Here is a 19,546-nt window from a genome sequence, read left to right as displayed (position 1 = left end):
ACATTCCTGCTCTTCACTAGATAAGGTACTGAACTTTGACACCCCACAAGAACAGTATCCAACCTACCCAAGTAAACATCCCCCATTCCCTTTCACCACGAAGCTGGGAGATTCTCCACTAGAAAGTTACTGACAACGGTGGTATATGGAGAGGAGTACCTCCCTGGACCATCTTGCCAGCGAATTCAACTGTTCCACACCATCCACAAATTTACATTCCATCAAACAGAACTTGCTTGTCACTATCAAAGAATCCCCCGCAGCATCCAGATTCCAATCCCTCCATCTTATGGCCCCCATCATTGGGCATTTCTGCCCTCTGAGATTGAGCCTGTCCCACTGTTAGTTCAAAATTACTGTCAAATTGCCATTTAATGAGTTTAGAAAAAAAGAACAAATGACACATAAACGCTTCTAAAGTTGAAACAGGTACACCATGGCATTATACAATGTAAAACTGTCTTGCTGTTTTTTTCTCCCTTTTGCTGTTTGTTTTCTCTACATCCCAACACAATATGTTTGGTTAAAGTCACCACTCTGATTCACGTATTCCATCAAATCAACACTGTTATATACCACCAATAACTTTCCGTAAGCCATTGTTTGTAGCAATGTCATGCAAATTGTTGCTTGCAAACTGAAAAATATAAATAATTAAACATGTGCCAATGGATCGGAGTGTGATCATAATGATACAGTGCCATAAACTCGTGGTGGCCACAGGAATCTAATTGAAACTTTGGGACTAGGGAAAATCACTCAAAATGATCAGGTGACCATTAAGAGCCCCACAGTAGCTTGCAACAAGTGCCAAGTGTAGTACACACCCCCTGATATTTTTTCCCATATTTAAGTTGGGCCCGACTGGTACGCAAAGTGAATAATTTGAACATTCTCCTCCCACTTCGGTGAATCCACCATTTGTCCAGCACCAGACAGTGGAGATGCTCTTCCTTATCTCCATTCACATTTTATTCTGGGTATTCTAACTCCATTCTTAACCCTTGTTGTAAGCCCACATGGACACCAAGTTATTGTTGTGGAAGTTGTATAAATGTGGCTTTAAGCCCACCCATATAGGGATCTTGGTCACAAATAAAAATGTTCAATACATTTGTGCAGTGCTCTAACAATTTTTCCCTTTTCCTATTCTAGGACAGCTGTATGTATGTATGCATGTATGCTTTAATTCTATAGCACAAACCTAGCCAAACTGCTTGGCTCCTTACCCCTGTTAAGAGGTACATGTCAGAGCCAACAGAGCCATAGAAAAGACACTCATTATAAAGGTGTGGGTGCTATAGCAAGGTAAAAGAAGATGCTCTACATTTTCAGATACATTCTGAGATAATTGCATTAGTGAGTGTTCAGGTTTGGACCTTAGGGATGTAGAAGCCAGGCTTAATTGAGTAGTAATTTGTGAATGTGATTGGGATCCAGGTGCATAAACCCTTTTTGCTTTACCTGCCTCCCTTTCCTATTCCTGCCACAAAACTGAGGGGCTTATTCCTAAGAACGTGAAATAACCAGCGCAAAAGTAACAATGCAACTTCCAACATCGCAGTCTAACACGGAAAAACGACGCTGTGTTAACCAAGTATTCACAGCACGGCGTTACCATGCGATAGTCACCAGATGATGCGTCAAATGTCCGTGTTAAAATCAACGCCACGCCGCAAAAATGTGAAACACGAATGCCAAAAAAGCTGCGATGAGGCCAATTGCGATACAAAAATCAGCAAAAACCAGCGACAGGCCTGCAATTCACACGCGTCCGGCGGGAAAATGACCAAAAAATCTGAAAAAACAGACAAACAAATGCCAAACAACAGCGAAGCACAATGGATGTTGCCGGAGCAAGTACGGAGGAGAACCAGAACCCCACAAGCCCCCCAGAGGACCTGCCTGGGACCTCAGGGTCAGGGAAGGCCAAGGAGATGAAGAGTAGGAAGAAGCGATTCAGTCCTCAGGAAAACAGGATCCTGATAACGGATGTGGTAGAACACCATCAACAACTGTTCTTCACTTCCACTGTGTCATTGGCAACCAAAAATGGACTATGGCAATCCATCGCGGACAAGGTGAATGCTGAAGAGAACAATGGAAGAGGTCAAGAGGCGCTGGAATGATATCAAGCGCAAAACCAAGCTGAAACTCGCCAATAAGTGGAAGGCAGCAATGCAGACTGGAGGTTGGAGTCCGGCGCCAAAGGAGGAGCTGGACGAGATGGAGGAAATGGTGTCCACAGTCATCAGTGGGGAGACGGTGGCAGGAGTCGGGGGTCTGGACACTGCTCAACATGACCGGACACAACAGCAACAGTGTGAGTAATGACTAGGGACTGGGGGGACGGGGGGCGATGTGCATAATCGCACACATGCACCAATAAGTAGAGCATATCTGCAGACAAACCATGTCCCACACTCCCAATCCCCACCAAGAGACAAATGTACCCAAGTCTGCAACAGCTCAGCAGTGTATAAGCACATAAGTCAAAGGCACCCCCCATTAAGGGAGAAGGGGCAGGAAAAGCAGAGCTGCAGGGGCGACTCCCCCAAAATGCAGCACACACACTCATAACATGCAGAGCACATTAACATTGATAACGATGTGGCACAAACCGCAGTACGTACACAACAGAACACAGGACACGACCAGTGCCGACTGGGTGTAGACACTGGCCAATCACATTTGGCATTGCAGGGAAATGTGAGTTGACAATGTACAAGTACAAACACACACACACGTTTTCTGTCCAAATGTCCACTTTCCCGCATCAAAGAGGCAGCTCCTCCCAAACAGCCACGATGTACACAGTCATTCAGTCTGTATGCAAACATGTACAATGCGACAACATACATGTGAGCACATTGTCAAACTGCATCTCCAGTTCACATTGCAGAGGGAGAATCAACACTTCCTATAGAGCAGCCCGACCCTCTCTTCTCTGATGACGAAGAGGACCACCACAGCTTCGACTCCGACGCCCTCCAAGATTTCATTGATAGCCTCCGCAACCCACCTCCAGGAGCAGGGCAGTCCAGCTGCAATGAGGAGACCCGCCCCCGCACAGACCACACAGCAGGCAGCATCCACCACCACAGCTGCCTCCCAGGGCCCCTACAAGAACACATGGCCTTCCAATGGTGTGTGTTGGGTTACCAGGAGTAGCTGGCTGAACAGTTGCGGGTGGGCTTCGACCGCATGGTAGACAAACTAGATGCCATACGTGGGTGTCTAAGTCCCATCAGGGACCACTCACAGTCCCTAACGGTCACCCACAGTCCGCTCCATGCTCTCCAACAGACCATGGCTGACATCGCTAGAGCCCTGACTCAGGGAATAGAACAACTGTCCAGTCAGAGTGGCTCTAGCGAAGTCACACAGGAGTTGGGAAAAATGCGGACGTTAATGGAGACCATGGAGTGGGCGAATATGGAAAGAGTGGCTGCCGCGGCTGCACACCAGCGAGTGGTAGCTGGGTTCCTCAATGACGTCAAGACCATCCTCATGGCATTGCTGCCACAAGGCCTGGCGTTGATGCATGCTGCTGCTGCCACTACATCCACATCTCCGCACCCTGAAGTATCAGTGCCACACAGTGCGGCAGATATTCCAACTCCGACCCCTGAGGTGTCACTGCTACACAGTGCTGGACAAAGGGCACCACCACCCACACGTGAGACACATGAAACAGAAGAGGACAAAGATGCGGATGAATCTGACTTCCTGGCAGTGCTTTAAATGGGCCGGTACTCACCTGTACAGAGTACTGCCACTTTTTATTTTTCTCCCTTTCAGTACCGGAACTTTTCCTTCGCCAAGGACAGTACAGGTACTCTTAGGGGAAAGTCAGGAAGTGCAGGCTTGCTGGCATTGGGGGCTGTGCTGCTGTGCTGCTGTGCAGAAAGTGCTCTGCTCAGCTGCTGCCTGCCGAAAAAGAGAAGGCAGAATGAAGGGAGGGGCTGTGTATACCTCTGAATGGAGCCGCTGCTGAGAAATCACGCAGCGGCTCATTTGCATCACTTAGGCGCTGTTTAGGGTTGTGGATGCCCTTCAGCCCTCTGTGAATAAGGGTTAAGGGTCCAATCAGACGCTGCCCATTCAATCACACTGTAGGTGTGGGACTCTGAGCCTATCCCCTACCCCACAAATCTAATTACAGTGTGACACCCAAGATGAATGCACCTCTCAGCACAAGTCTGCGAGGAGGGGGGGGAGATTTCACACACTACCCAGCATCAGATTGGGAAGGCAGGCATTGGGCGATGGGATGGTGCCTAAGGGACTCTCTACTTTTCTTCCATGCTTGTCTAGGGTAGCGCCCTGAAGCTATAGTTTGCTGGGAAAGGGGAAGAGTTAGTGAAGTGGCCTTGCTGTGTGCCTGCAGTTAGTACCTTCACTCCAGTGTCTCTCTGGCCTTATTGGGGGTTATGTTTGCATAGACTGTGAGGCATCTTTCCCAGATAGGAAAATTGAGAAGATGTAATGTTGGGTCAGAGCTGCCTAATAAGGAACTATGGAAATAGGTTTGAGTCCCAGCTTCAGCTCAACATCCTGTGATTCTGGGCAAATTACTTTTATGTTTCATATGTCCCTAGGCTCGGAGACAATCTGCATTGGTATGACATTCCCAAAATAATAAACGTAACCTTTTGCACATGGGAGGAAAAACCCAATACTCTACAGATAGCAAAAACATTTCTGTAGTATCAAGCACAATTGGCACAACGAAAATGTGTCTCCCATTAAATTCCTGCCTCCAAGCTCTGCCTCTAGCCCCGCCCACAATAGTCCCTTCTCCATTCACTGCTTTAATTGATGAATGTCTGCACTTATTTTTTCCATTTAAAGCACTGCTTCCGGGTAAGAAGAAAACTCTAGCATTCATCTCCGCCATATGGCCTGTTTCTGCTTGGTTCTGCCCTCTGCATCATCACCTTCCACTGTCCCCTGATGCACCCTGCAACAATCACCTTGGACCTCGACATGGGCTGCCATATACTGTTTGATCACCAATGACACAGCAATCAAACTGTGTACTGAACACTTCCTCTTCCGTTGGACTTGTCACTCCCTGAAGGACTCTGGTTGGCCCTCCACAGGCCAACATCGTCATGTGGGGTTTGCACGGCCCTGTATTGCTTCTGATGCAACACTCCACTGAATGTGCATTGAACATTCATAACCACACAGATCTGTTGTGTCTATTGTCTTTCCAGTGTGGGAGTATGGATGAATGTAGGGTCAGTGAATTCCTCTTACATCAATGTGGCTCATGTCGTTGGACTTGGGTCACAGGGTGACACATTGCAGAATGTTGTCCAGGTGGGCCGACCCAACAACAGGGACACAATCATTTGTTACTTCCTTATCCTGCCACGTACAAACACTTATGCTGGACTGTCATACGGCAGGCCAGCCCACTCTTCTTAGGCTCACAGGGGGGGGTGACGGCATCACTACATGTCCCAGGTCTGCCCTGTAGTGATCTGCTGATCACAGATCTAGTTGTCAGCATGCCGCAGCCACTCCCTCACGGCTGGTATACACCCACACCACACCCGTCCTGCACACGCGTCACAGGACATGTGACCCTGCCAATAAAATGGGCCGGACGCATGTGCTCAACGCCATTTCCAACCTCTCTCGGGGTGTATCCATGTGGTGTTCATGTAAGCATGGGGGCCCAGGGGCCTGCAACATCACATTCCGCCAGCCCGAGGGGGGCCATGATAGTGTCCGCTCCACGATACCCAATCATAGAGGGTACATGACTTGCAGGGCACAACCGGATACACAGCAGCTGGCACAGGCGCACTGCCACGGGAAGGTGACTTTCGGTGCACTGAGGTATGGGCACCTTAAGTGCTGAGCTGGTGTGCAGCCTGCAATGATGTCCCGTCCTGGCGGTCCAGACTGCTCAGGTTTTTTGTGCCCTGCTGGACCGCAGTGTAGGCCTGAACCAGCGGACAGTGGGGGCCTACCGCCACGTGGCGTTGCCTCCTGGATCGCAGATTAGTGGCACCTATAAGGCTGAGCGGGTGTGCAGCCTGCGATGATGCTGGGTGCACTGATATGTCCTCTGCCATGGCAAAATCAAGACCCAGTATCAAAAGTGAGACCTGGTGGCCTACGGAGCGGGGCTGCATGATGTGGAGGGTGCCGTGTCCACGGGCCCACTCTCTATGCATCTATCTCTCTCTCTCGTCCTCTCTGTCTGTCTTTCCTTCGCTCCCCCTCTCTGTCCGTCTTTCTCTCGCCCCCCTCTCCGTCCGTCTTTCTCTCGCTCCCCCTCTCTGTCCATCTTTCTCATGCTCCCCCTCTCTGTCTGTCTTTCTTTCACCCCCCTCTCTTTCCGTCTTTCTCTCACCCCGCCCTCTCTGTCCATCTTTCTCTCACCCTCCCTCTCTGTCCGTCTTTCTCTCGCCCCCCCTCTCTGTCCGTCTTTCTCTCGCTCCCCCTCTCTGTCTGTCTTTCTCTCGTTCCTCCTCTCTGTCCGTCTTTCCCTCGCCCCCCCTTCTCTGTCCGTCTTTCTCTTTCCCCTCTCCCTCTCCTTCTCTCTTTGTCCTTTGATGCAAACCTTTACCCTGTTCTCAGGCAGGTCGCTCCCCACGCGGCACAGCACCACCTCTGTGTCGCTGCCCCTGACCCCGTTGCTGCCCCCTGCTGCAGGTTCGAGGCCGCTGCTCTTGCGCTCGCTCTACCTTTTTTTCCCCGCTAGCCCTGCCGTATTTGTGCTGTCTGATCTCACATTTTAGTGTTGTATTTCGCCTTTGTACCTTTTATTTTGTACTCTTGTTCTTTTATTGTGCCCTTTGACTTCTGTGTCCCCTTATACCTTTTATTTTGTACTCTTGTTCTGTTATTGTGGCCTTTGTCTTCCGTGTCCCCTTATCCCTTTTATTTTGTATTCTTGTTCTGTTATTGTGCCCTTTGACTTCTGTGTCCCTTTACAACTTTTATTATGTACTCTTCTCCTGTTATTGTGCCCTTTGACTTCTGTTTCCCACGCCTGCTCTACTCTCTCGTCTTCTCCACCGCTGCGTCCCCTGCGACCCGCCCCCCTGCTTGCCCAATCGCCGCCCTGCTCCCGCCTCCCAGCTGCTCCTCTTTTCCACCTCCCCTTGTATGGCGGCCGCTGCCCGGTGAGGAGAGTGACCCTTGACCCTGTTCTCAGGCAGGTCGCTCCCCCCGCAGCACAGCACCACCTCCTTGTCGCTGCCCCTGAGCCTGCTGCTGCCGCTTGATGCAGCTTTGAGGCTGCTGCTCTTGCGCTCGCTCTACCCTTTTTTCCCCTGCTAACCCTGCCGTATTTGTGCTGTGTCCCCTTATACCTTTTATTTTGTATTCTTGTTCTGTTATTGTGCTCTTTTACCACTGTTTCCCTCACCCATTCTACCCTCTTGTCTTCCCCGCCGCTGCGTCCCCTGCGGCCAGGCAGGGCCCCTGCTCGCCCATTCGCCGACCCGCTTCCGGCTTCCAGTTGCTCCTCCCTCCCACCTCCCCTTATATGGCGAGCGCTGTGCGGCCGCGCTCAGTGGGCTCGCCGGAGGCAAGCCCGTCTGCGCCTGTCCGTGTCTGGACCGCGCCCAATTGCCAGACTCCCTAGCCTCCGCGAACGCCACGACGTCCATCACCGCTACGATGCCAGCACCCTCCACACACTCAACACCGAATGATCACACACCTCCTTCCTGGCCGCCACGAAGCAAACCAAAGGACCCTTCTCCAGCCGGAGCTGCAGCTTCACCAGCCTCCGAGCCCCCAAACTGCCCACGTGACAGGACGCAACCACCTCAGATGCATACAACTGAACACCCGCTCCGCATGCAAACACGCCGTCGAACTCTGGAACCTGCTCGAAACATCCTCCCCGGACGTCGCCTTCCTGACAGAGACCTGGATGAACGCATCGTCGGCACCTGACATCGCCATAGCCATCCAGGGCCGCTACAAGATCACCTGCAGGGACCGCATCAACAGAGTAGGAGGGGGAATCGCCATCATCCACAAGAGCACCCTCAGAGTCTCGACCAGCAGCGACAACACCCTCAGCTCCGCCGAACACCTGCACTTTCAGATCCACACCGATCCCAACACCACCCTCAGAGGAATTTTCTTCTACAGACCACCCGGACCCCCGCCTCAGTTCAGCGACTCCATCGCCAACTTCGTCAGCACGCACGCCCTTGCCTCCTCAGACTACATCCTCCTCGGAGACTTGAACTTCCACCTCAACAACACTAACTCCACCACCCTGATTGACAACCTCACCAACCTTGGACTCTAACAGCTCGTCACATTGCCCACCCACTCCGCCGGTCACACGCTTGATCCCATCTTCTCCGTAAGCCCCCACGTCACCTTCAGCCACACCACCGAACTCCACTGAACTGACCATCGCTACATCCACTTCACCTTCCGCAAACCCATCACTCACCACGCACTCAACAGATCCCCCGCCGCAGCGGGAGCAAAATCACCGAAGACAAGATAAACATCACCCTTGCCCGAAGCCCACCCAACGACCCCACCGACACTGACGCCCGTAACCTCAGACGCTGGATCGACGACTGCACCAAAACTCTCGCCCCGATCAGGAAACACTCCAACAGACACATCAACGCCTGCTGGTTCACCGCAAACCTCCAGGCCTCCAAGCAAACCTGCCATACACTGGAGAAGAAATGGCATCACGAACAGACAACAGCCAGTTACACAGCCCACAAGAACGCCATCCCCAGACACCATCACCTCATCAGATCCACCAAAAGGGCCTCCTTCAAGTACCAACTCGACAACAACGCGTACAACAGCAAAGAGCTATTCAACATCGTGAAGGAACTCTCCAACCCCAGCTCCAATACCAACGACATCCCACCATTGCAAGACCTGTGCGACTCTCTTGCCACCTTCTTCCATCGTAAGATCGCAGACATCCACGACAGCTTCAACAACCTGACCGCCCGACAACCGTCAACATCTCAGACCCCTCGACCACCACCCACATCAAACTTCTGCTCACCTAGACCACCATAATTGAAAACGATACCATCAAAATCATGAACACTATCCACTCCGGCTCTCCGTCAGACCCATGCCCCACCACATCTTCAACAAAGCAACCACCGCCATTGCACCCCATCTCCGCAAGACCATCAACATCTCCTTCGAGACTGCGACCTTCCCGGAGAGCTCGAAGCACTCCGAGATCAACACCTTACTGAAGAAACCCAAGGCGGATCTGAGGGACCTCAAGGACTTCTGGCTCATCTACCTGCTCCTGTCCCGGCGAAGGTCATCAAGAAGATCGTCAACAGACAACTGACCTGCTACCTCGAAGAGAACAACATCCTGGACCCGTCCCAGTCTGGGTTCCGCAGCAGCCACAGTACCGAGACTGCCCTCATCTCCGCCACTGATGACATCAGGGCCCTGCTGGACAACAGTGAAACCGCGGCCCTCATCCTCCTGGACCTATCAGCCGCCTTCGACACTGTGTGCCACCGCACCCTATGCACACACCTCCACAACACAGGGATCCAAAACAAGGCTCTGGAATGGACCACCTCCTTCCTCTCCGGCAGAACCCAGAGCATCCGCCACCCCCCTTTCCACTCCGAAGCCTCCGAGGTCATATGCGGCGTACCCCAAGTATCAGCCCTCAGCCCGACATTGTTCAATGTCTACATGGCACCTCTCGCCCACGTCGCCCAACTGCATGACCTCAACATCATCTCCTACGCCGACGACACCCAGCTGATCCTCTCTCTCACAAAGGACCCCTGACCGCCAAAACCAACCTCCACGGAGGAATGAAAGCCATCGTCGAGTGAATGAAGAACAGCCGGCTGAAGCTGAACTCGGACAAGACGGAGGTCCTCATCCAGGGGTCCACCCCCTCAGCCTGGAATGACTCCTGGTGGCCATCCGCACTGGGAACAGCACCAACACCTACCTGGGGTTTATCCTCGGCTCAACACTCTCCATGACCAAACAAGTCAATGCCGCCTTGTCCTCCTGCTTCAACACCCTCTGCATGCTCCTCAAGATCTACAGGTGGATCCCCACCGAAACAAGAAGAACGGTCACCCAGGCCCTCGTTAGCAGCAGGCTGGACTACGGAAACGCCCTCTATGCAGGAGCCTCTGCCAAACTCCTGAAACGACTACAACGCATATAGAACACCTATGCACGCCTGATTCTCGACATTCCGCGCCACAGCCACATCACACCACACTTGAGAGACCTGCACTGGCTTCCCGTTAACAAGAGGATCACCTTCACGCTCCTCACCCGCGCACACAAAGGACTCCACAACACCGGTCCGGCATACCTCAACAGACGACTCACCTTCTACACCCCGAATCGACAGCTCCGCTCCGCCAACCTCACCCTTGCCACTGTTCCCGCATCCGAAGAGCGACCACCGGCAGGAGATCGTTTTCCGACTTCGCCGCCAAGACCTGAAACACCCTCCCCATCCTCCTACGGCAAACCCAGGACCTACTAACCTTCAGGAGGCTCCTCAAGTCCTTGCTATTTGATCATTAGCAGCTACCCTCCCCCTCCCAGCGCCTTGAGACCCTCACGGGTGAGTCGTGCGCTCTACAAATGTATTGATTGATTGATGTGCGCAAGACACACCTTCTCATCATGATTTTTGTCTTGCAGGCTGGGACCTATGGATTGTCCCGAAGGGAGCCGCCATGTGTCTTCATTTCTGTTCTGTGTTTATTTAACGTTAGCAAGTCTAAGCCTCAATGGGAATAATATTTCCACACACGCTCCGATTATGGCCCCTCCGATTTTTCCGAACACAAATCCATCTAGTGCACAGCATCAAAAAGAGGGAGTAGCAAAAAACACAACTATAAAGCCGACAGTAAACACCCAAATAAAATCTACTATTATACCCCCAAATGTGTCATCGGATAATACAACTAATAAATCTTTGCCGAATGGTCCTGCACAAGGTAAAAAATCCCAGTTAGCAAATGTTACTGGTACCCATTCTTCTGTGCCCAAGACTCCTGCCTCACAGAAACATTCATCAACTACTATACCCCCTAATAATCATGCCACTCAGGGCCCTAACAAACCCCTGGCTGATAGATCCTTTGCCAATAGAACAAATTCTCATAACTCTCAACCAGTTCATGTTTTTAACAACTTTAAGGGAGGATATATTGATTTGCCCCCTGAAGCCAGTCCCTTTGTCATTGTCCTTACTGGGGTACCCGAATTAGATAATCAATATGAAGAGAACTTCTCATCCTTAAAAAATAAGGTGATTTATTGGTTAAATTCTAACAAACCAATCCCAAATCAAATAAAAAGTAAAATTCTTATGGTCCGTAGGGTACCGTGGGTTGGTCCAACTATAAAGTCGACTCCGGGCGACTGTATAGTTGTTTCATTCGAAGAACCCCACAGTGCTGACCAGATTTGTGCATGGAAATCGTATGGAGATACATCATCCATCGTGGCTAGACCCTTATCGTTTTTTTATCCCCCTCCAAGGCCCCGAAATTATGGGACTAGTTGGAACACCTTTACCCAATACCATGGCCATGCGCCAAATCTGGCAAGACAGACCGACCGAAATATGTGGACTGGAATCCCCACTTACAACAGGTTCAGCTGCCTAGATGCAGTTGACTGACTTGAGATTATGCCCAACTGTATCTCAAAGTTATACGACACCTATTGCACATTGGGTGTTAGGCGCACTTACTCTAGTCTAGGAAAAAGTAATCAGAATAGGAAAATCCGTCCAGTAGCGAATCAAGTACGCCATGATACGCATGAGGGTTGCTTTGGTGGAAAAACTAGTACTGCACCAGGGGTTTTGGTTACCAATGTAGGGAATCAAATAGCCGATCCTCAGTTAGAAAGAGTAGCTCCCCTGCTGGAACTTAGGTTGCCTATTGTTGATTGCGATCTTTCTGGTAGCGGCCGAACACCAAAGCTGCTTCTCCTGTCATGGAACATTGCTGGAGTAAGCAAAAATCTGAAAGACCCCGAATGGGCAGATTATGTCGACTCCAGCGATGTTTGTTTACTGCAAGAAACAGGGGCCATGGACATTCCGCACAGGATGGGATTTAAAACTTTTGGTAATGAGGCTGTCCAGTCTGAAAGGGGAAGGCCATCCGGGGGATTAATAATATGGCTTAAAATTACTTTAGCATTAAGGGTTGAACCCATAGACACAGGAAGCCCTGACATCTTGGCCTTAAAAATTATCACTGCAAAGGGGTGTGATTATTATATTGTTAATGTCTATAACAGACCCATAGGCCGTTCCAGGGTTTCTCCCACTTTGGAAATCCTGGACTCCTTCCTGAAAAGGGTGGTCGGCGACGTCCCTGTAATCCTGGGAGGTGATTTGAATTGTAACTTCGAACCGATGCTTGGGATTACCGATGTCTTTGAGGACGAAGATCAAGCTTATAATATTCCCCAGCTTGAAACCTCAAATCACGTTCAATGCACCACCTTGGCGGTCCAATTACTGAGGCTAACAGTTGACCACGGTCTCAGAGCATGTAATGGCCGTCTTCCATTCGACTTAACCAAACAGCCAACATTTGTGAAATCGAAAAGTAGGCTAGACTTTATTCTCGTTTCACTAAGCATTTGGCACTTTATGATTGATTTTAAACTGGTAATCAGGGAGGAAAGTGATCACTATCCCCTGGAACTTAACATTGATGCATACATGCTCAGTGATATCCCTGCTCCTACATCGTGTGAGACTGCAACTGATGAATTGTGTGAACATGTACACATTAATAATAATAGACGTGCTTTAAAATGGCCACATCTTTTAACCGAAGGAAAGACTCTGGCATCAGTCTACTCGCTCTTTGACACGACCTTTGCGCCTATAGTTGGACAACCCTTCTTATCCGAGAACTATGATGACTTTGTCGAACTACACAAGGCCTTTTTCAATGAATTAAGAAACTATATGTCCAAACTGCCAAGGAAAAAACAACAAAATGCACGAGTGGGATGTCACGGGAAACTCTGGTATGATCACTCATGTAGAATGGCCAAGAAGAAACTCCTAAATGCTATCAAAAACAACCCTAAAGAAGATATAAGACTTGCAAGGGAAGAGTATAAGTTTGTTCAAAAAGTTTCTAAAAAATCATGGGAAGAGTCGATCTGGGCTGACATGTTGACTGCGGCAAAACTAAATGATAATGTTGGCTTTTGGAGGTTAGTCGCAAATGGGGGGCATGCAGGAAGAGTTGTGAAGGACACGTTCATAGATGAATTGACATGGGTGACACACTTTACTACTCTGTACAAACAATATGATAGTGGTGTGGATGAGACTCCATTGTTACTTCCACCCCCTGAGTGTTTAGATTTCACCCTGGATGAAACCAAGAGGGCAATTAATGAACTAAAAAATAGTAAAGCTCCCGGCCCTGACAAAATACTGGGTGACCTCTATAAGCATGAAACCGAAGTTTGGGCCCCTTACATAAATCGCTTGTTTAATGCCCTGTCCAAAAACTGTAGATTCCCCGATAGTTGGCGTGCAGCAGAAGTTGTTCTAATCTTTAAAAAGGGGAATAGATCTGTTCCTTCAAATTACAGACCTATTAGTTTAATGGACATCCTCCAAAAACGCTATGCCAAGCATCTGTTATACCGGATAAATGATTGGCTGGAGGAGTCAGCAATTATCTCCAAATTTCAGGCAGGCTTTAGGTCTAAGATTAGCACCCTAGATCAGGTCTTCAGATTTTGCTGCATATATTGGAAGTATGTATATATTAGGAAAGGTCATTTGTATGTAGCGTTTGTAGATTTGAGAGCGGCTTTTGACCTTGTTCCACGTAACCTGCTCTGGAGCTCCTTAAAGAAAGCCGGCCTGCCAGGGAGTCTTCTGATACAAATAATTGAGTTACACGCTAGAAATCATGCCAACATTAAATGGGGTCCAAATGGTGAATTGACTCGCGATATTCCAATTGAACGCAGCGTCCGACAAGGATGCGTTTTGGCCCCCACCTTATTTTCTATATTTGTCAATGATGTTCCTGATCACCTGAATGCTTGTAACAATGATTCACCACAGCTCAACGGAGAGAGAGTGCCTGCGCTGCTCTTCGCGGATGATACCATCTTAATATCCCAAACTAAGAAGGGCCTCCAGGCGCTCTTAAACTCCTTTAGTAGCTACTGTGTGATCAAAGGCTTAGAAATAAATGTTGACAAAACAAAATGTATGTCATTGAATCCTAGCAGACCGGACAGAGGCAATTTGACTATGAATGGCCAAATTTTAGGTACTGTCGATAATTTTTCTTATCTGGGGGTGGTACTCGATACAAAGCTATCATGGAAGGCCCAAATCGAGAAAAGTAAGGTGTCATATGCTCAAAATGTTAAACCAATAATTAACAAGTTGAATGCTAGTACAAGCAAGAGTGTAACACCTGTACTTGAACTCTTTAAATTTAAAATTCAATCTGCCGCCCTATACGGGGCTGAGATTTGGGGACCATGGGCCAGGGAGAGCTTTCAAGGAATGGACAACAAATTCATGAGAACAATTGTAAGGGTTCCCACTAGCACACCACTAATTCCCCTCCAATTTGATCTGAATTTCAAACGTACTGATCATTTAACCATTATAAGACTGTTAATGTTCTGGATTAGGATTTGGTCCACTCCAGAACTACTAGATTACAGGAACAGCCTTCGTGAGATATTGAATCTTGATTCTTTTAACTCCATCCTATGGTTTAGGCATATCCAAAAATGGCTTTCAATACTGGGCCTGTATTCGCTGTGGGAAAACCCAGATAATTTACCACCTTCTGCTAAAGCCATGGTAAAGAGAGCCTTCTGGTCTTATATGGATAACAGGGTTGTACATGGAAGTAGAAATGGGACCCTAACCCAAGATTTCTTATCTTTTAAAGATGAACCCTGTTTTGAATCCTGTCTGGACGAAATAGAGCCCCCTGTTGCTAAGACTCTCTACCTGAAATTCAGGTATGGGAATCTTATGCTGAACTCTAACTTAGAACGGTGGTCAAAGAAAAAACTGGAATCTTCAAATAATAAAAGTGGGATATGTCCTATGTGCTCAGTTTCATGTATAGAGAACGATGTCCACATGTTGTTCATATGCAATGCGTATTTAAAAGCTCGCAAAAGATGGTTAAAACCTATGTGTGTACTTCTAGGAACTAGATCTTACCTCACAGCATATAGGATCTTAAAAACTAATACTGCCCAGTTTATTGTATTTAGTGTCAGTAGGTTTCTTCACTCAGTATATATTGTTCGGAAGAAATCGGGTCAAATGCTTTGAGTAGGGCTAATTTAAAAACTTACCTCCGCTGCTAAATGAATTATGCTCTAATAATACTGTTGAAAATCAATTTTGTCCCTGTTTTTAAAAATTGTTTTAAATGAATTGATGTATGTATTTTGTTATGATTCCTTGTTTCATGTATGTATACATGTGTGTCTTTTATGGCCAGCCGGCCGAAATAAAGATTTAAATGAATGAAATACATTTTCATTCTTTTATTAGAAGGTGAATGTGTGATGCTCATTTTCGTGACGACACATGCATATCACCAAATGTGATTGTGCGACATCAGGCGGAGTATTTGGTACATGTTTCTGTGTAGTTGATGTGGCATGTCTTTGGCCGGGGGAGGGGTTTCCCGGGAGGGGGGGTCCTGGGGGCGGTGGGTGTTGTGGTCCTGTTGGGGCTCCCAGCTACATGATCAGTGGCTCCATGGCATCTGTTGCCCTTCAGGTGTTTCTCTGGGCTCCCTTTTGTGGTGCAGGCTGTGGTCCAACTTTGCACCAGGTGTTAATTTCCTGCTGCTAACGTGCCTTATCGCATGTTTTGTGGTCGAATTGCCTATCTGGCTGGTCGTTGAGAATGTTGATGAGTGGTGTTGTTGCTGCTTTTGGCACGTGAACGCCTACTCAGCATCTCATTAGCGATAGTTGCAGGGGTCATCTGTGGCGATGTTTTTTCCCCGCTGCTATCACTGGTAAACTGGTGCTATGGACTGTTAGCACCAGCTTGTGAATGGGGTGATAAATTTATCGCAACTTTGGCTGCGATAAAGTGCTGATAACTCTGCGATAACTCCTTGAGAATATGCCCCTGAGTATTTTTCTCTTGCTCCCTTTTTCAGCTAATTGGTGCCTACTGTGTCAGTAAGACTGCCCTTGTGGGCCTGACCAAGGTGCTGGCTCCAACCTTGGCCCCCACGAACATCAGAGTGAACTGCCTGGCAGCAGGGCTCACACGGACTGAGTTTGGAAATGTGGTGAGTATCAGAGCATAAAAGCTGGGAATTGGATCAGTTCGGGTGGGGCACTGTTGGGGAAAAGACAACCTGTTTTTGTCTGACTGGAGAGAAGTGTTGGTACTAACTTTGGCTCCCAGGAACTTCAGAGTGAACTATTTGGACTCGGCTCACCCGAGGCAAGGTAAGCAGAGCGTTGAGCCTTAATTCCTTAGTACTTAGGATATATTATTTGGTATTTCCGCTTTCAAACTAAATTGATTGAAGAGTCATAATTTTTCTAAAAAATGTAATGGGAAGTAGCACAGGTTAAGAATCAGTTATGTAAGTAAGTAAGTAAACCTTATTCATGCATGGTTATTTAATACCATAGCATTTAAATTACATTTATGAAAGACATTCTTACCATACAATAATACAAATATTGCATTAAAACAAAACATATATATAACCATCTATATAATTCTTCCTGTCTCTCCATGCGCAGCGTTAAAAAGACATTATATTAAAAAATATTGATAAAATATGACAGACTGATGCGTGTATAAAAGACAGGACTGTTGCTCCTGTTTCAAAACCCTAGAGTCCTGGTGTTATCCTAAACTGCAGGTGTGTTGTGCTGTGTTTCTTCATAAAGTGCTTAAATCTAACATAAATCTTCAGAAAGTGCATAAATCTAACCATAGTATATGCATAAGCAGAGGTACAGTAAAACAGTTATAGTAAAACGGTTTAGTTATAGTAACTCAGGTTATATATAAATGTATGCATACATACATAAATATATATGTATAAATGTATGAATATTTATATATATAAATATATATGCTCATGGAAAATGCAGGACCCGCTGGGGTTTTTCACGTAGTTCAAGTCTGGGCAACTATTTGGACGGCTACTACCAGAATGCCTTGAATGTGCACGCCCATTGGGGCGGGACTTGTACACACTGAATAAAACAAGGTTTCGATCAAACACCGCTTCCTCCGCATTTGTGCAATAGCCAGTGATCAAGAGCGTGTTAGCGCTCAAAACGCGTTTGGCAGTTTTGAAAAATGGAAGCGCAAGAGCAAGCTGGGGTGGCTGCTACCGGAGGCTGTGTGCGGTAACCCTTCTCGTGTAATGTCTCCTTTGGGCAACCTTTGTTTCTTGATGTTATGCGGCAGGTCAGGTCGCGGAGATGTTCCATCTGCTGTTAGGCGGATCCTTGTTGCGTGCCACTATGAGCACCTTCAGGAGAGAAGGGGGCCTGATCTCCGGAGAATATTGGTGGCTGCTCAACCTGTATCTACACTTCCACCCATTGGGGACTATCATTTTTGGCACTTCCCACTGGGGTAAATGCTCATGGAAAATGCGGGACCCACTGGGGTTTTTACGTAGTTCCAGTCTGGGCAACTATTTGGACGGCGACTACCAGAATGCCTTGAATGTGCACACCCATTGGGGCGGGACTTGTACACACGAATAAAACAAGGTTTCGATCAAACGCCGCTTACTCCGCATTTGTACAATAGCCAGTGATCAAGAGCGTGTTAGCGCTCGAAACTCTTTTAACAGTTTTGAAAAATGGAAGCGCAAGAGCAAGCTGGGTTGGCTGCTGCCGGAGGCGGTGTGCGGTAACACCTTCTAGTGTGATTTCTCCTTTGGGCAACCTTTGTTTCTTGATGTTATGCGGCTGCTCCAGCCGTGGAGATGTCCCGCTGCTGTTAGGTGGATCCTTGGTGGGTGCCACTATGCGCACCTTCAGGAGAGAAGGGGCCTGACCTCCAGAGAATATTGTTGGGTGCTCAACCTGTATCTACACTTCCACCCAATGGGGGCTATAATTTTTGGCACTTCCCACTGGAGTAAATGCTCATGGAAAAAGCGGGCCCACTGGGGATTTTAATGGAGTTCAAGTCTGGGCAACTATTTGGACGGCTACTACCAGAATGCCTTGAACGTGCACGCCCATTGGGGCGGGACTTGTACACACTGAATAAAACAAGGTTTCGATCAAACGCCGCTTCCTCCGCATTTGTGTAATAGCCAGTGATCAAGAGCGTGTTAGCGGTCGAAACGCGTTTGGCAGTTTTGAAAAATGAAAGCGCGAGAGCAAGCTGGGTTGGCTGCTGCCGGAGGCTGTGTATGGTAACCCCTTCTCGTGTGATGTCTCCTTTAGGCAACCTTTGTTTCTTGATGTTATGCGGCTGGTCCGGCCATGGAGATGTCCTGCTGCTGTTAGGCGGATCCTTGGTTCGTGCCACTATGCGCACCTTCAGGAGAGATGGGGGCCTGACCTCCGGAGAATATTGGTGGCTGCTCAACCTGTATCTACACTTCCACCCATTGGGGACAATAATTTTTGGCACTTCCCACTGGGGTAAATGCTCATGGAAAAAGCGGGACCCACTGGGGTTTTATACGGAGTTCAAGTATGGGCAACTATTTGGACTGCTACTACCAGAATGCCTTGAATGTGCACACCGATTGGGGCGGGACTTGTACACACTGAATAAAACAAGGTTTCGATCAAACCCAGCTTCCTCCGCATTTGTGCAATAGCCAGTGATCAAGAGCGTGTTAGCGCTCAAAACTCTTTTAACAGTTTTGAAAAATGGAAGTGCAAGAGCAAGCTGGGTAGGCTACTGCCAGAGGCTGTGTGTGGTAACCCCTTCTCCTTTGATGTCTCCTTTGGGCAATCTTTGCTTCCTGATGGTATGAGGCAGGTCCGGCCGCGGAGATGTCCCGCTGCTGTTAGGCGGATCCTTGGTACGTGCCATTATGCGCACCTTCAGGAGAGAAGGTGGCCGGACCTCCGGAGTATATTGGTGGCTGCTCAACCTGTATCTACACTTCCACCCATTGGGGACTATAATTTTTGGCACTTCCCACTGGGGTAAACGCTCATGGAAAAAGCGGGGCCCACTGGGGGTTTTTACGGAGCTCAAGTTTGGGCAACTATTTGGACGATTACTACCAGAATGCATTGAATGTGCACGCTCATTGGGGCGGGACTTTTACACACTGAATAAAACAAGGTTTCGATCAAATGCCGCTGCCTCCGCATTTGTGCAATAGCCAGTGATCAAGAGCGTGTTAGCGGTCGAAACGCGTTTGACAGTTTTGAAAAATGGAAGCGTGAGAGCAAGCTGGGTTGGCTACTGCCGGAGGCTGTGTGCGATAACCCCTTCTCGTGTGATGTCCCCTTTGGGCAACCTTTGTTTCTTGATATATATATATATATATATATA

At 48.4% G+C, this 19,546-nt stretch overlaps 1 protein-coding gene across 3 annotated transcripts in view; it reads left to right on the top strand.

Annotated features, from left to right (window-relative positions):
* LOC147716748 (dehydrogenase/reductase SDR family member 4-like) overlaps positions 1–19,546 on the top strand; it is a 315,514-nt gene that overhangs the window by 170,366 nt on the left and 125,602 nt on the right. For all 3 annotated transcript variants that reach the window (XM_086923689.1, XM_086923690.1, XM_086923691.1), the window contains exon 7: positions 16,197–16,331. In XM_086923689.1, coding sequence (XP_086779815.1) covers positions 16,197–16,331 — 135 coding nt within the window. The remainder of the gene's footprint in view (positions 1–16,196; positions 16,332–19,546) is intronic.

This window comes from Lissotriton vulgaris, chromosome 5 (assembly GCF_964263255.1).
Source record: "Lissotriton vulgaris chromosome 5, aLisVul1.2, whole genome shotgun sequence".
In the NCBI taxonomy this organism is placed as follows: domain Eukaryota; kingdom Metazoa; phylum Chordata; class Amphibia; order Caudata; family Salamandridae; genus Lissotriton; species Lissotriton vulgaris.
This window is presented reverse-complemented; position numbering and strand designations above follow the sequence as displayed.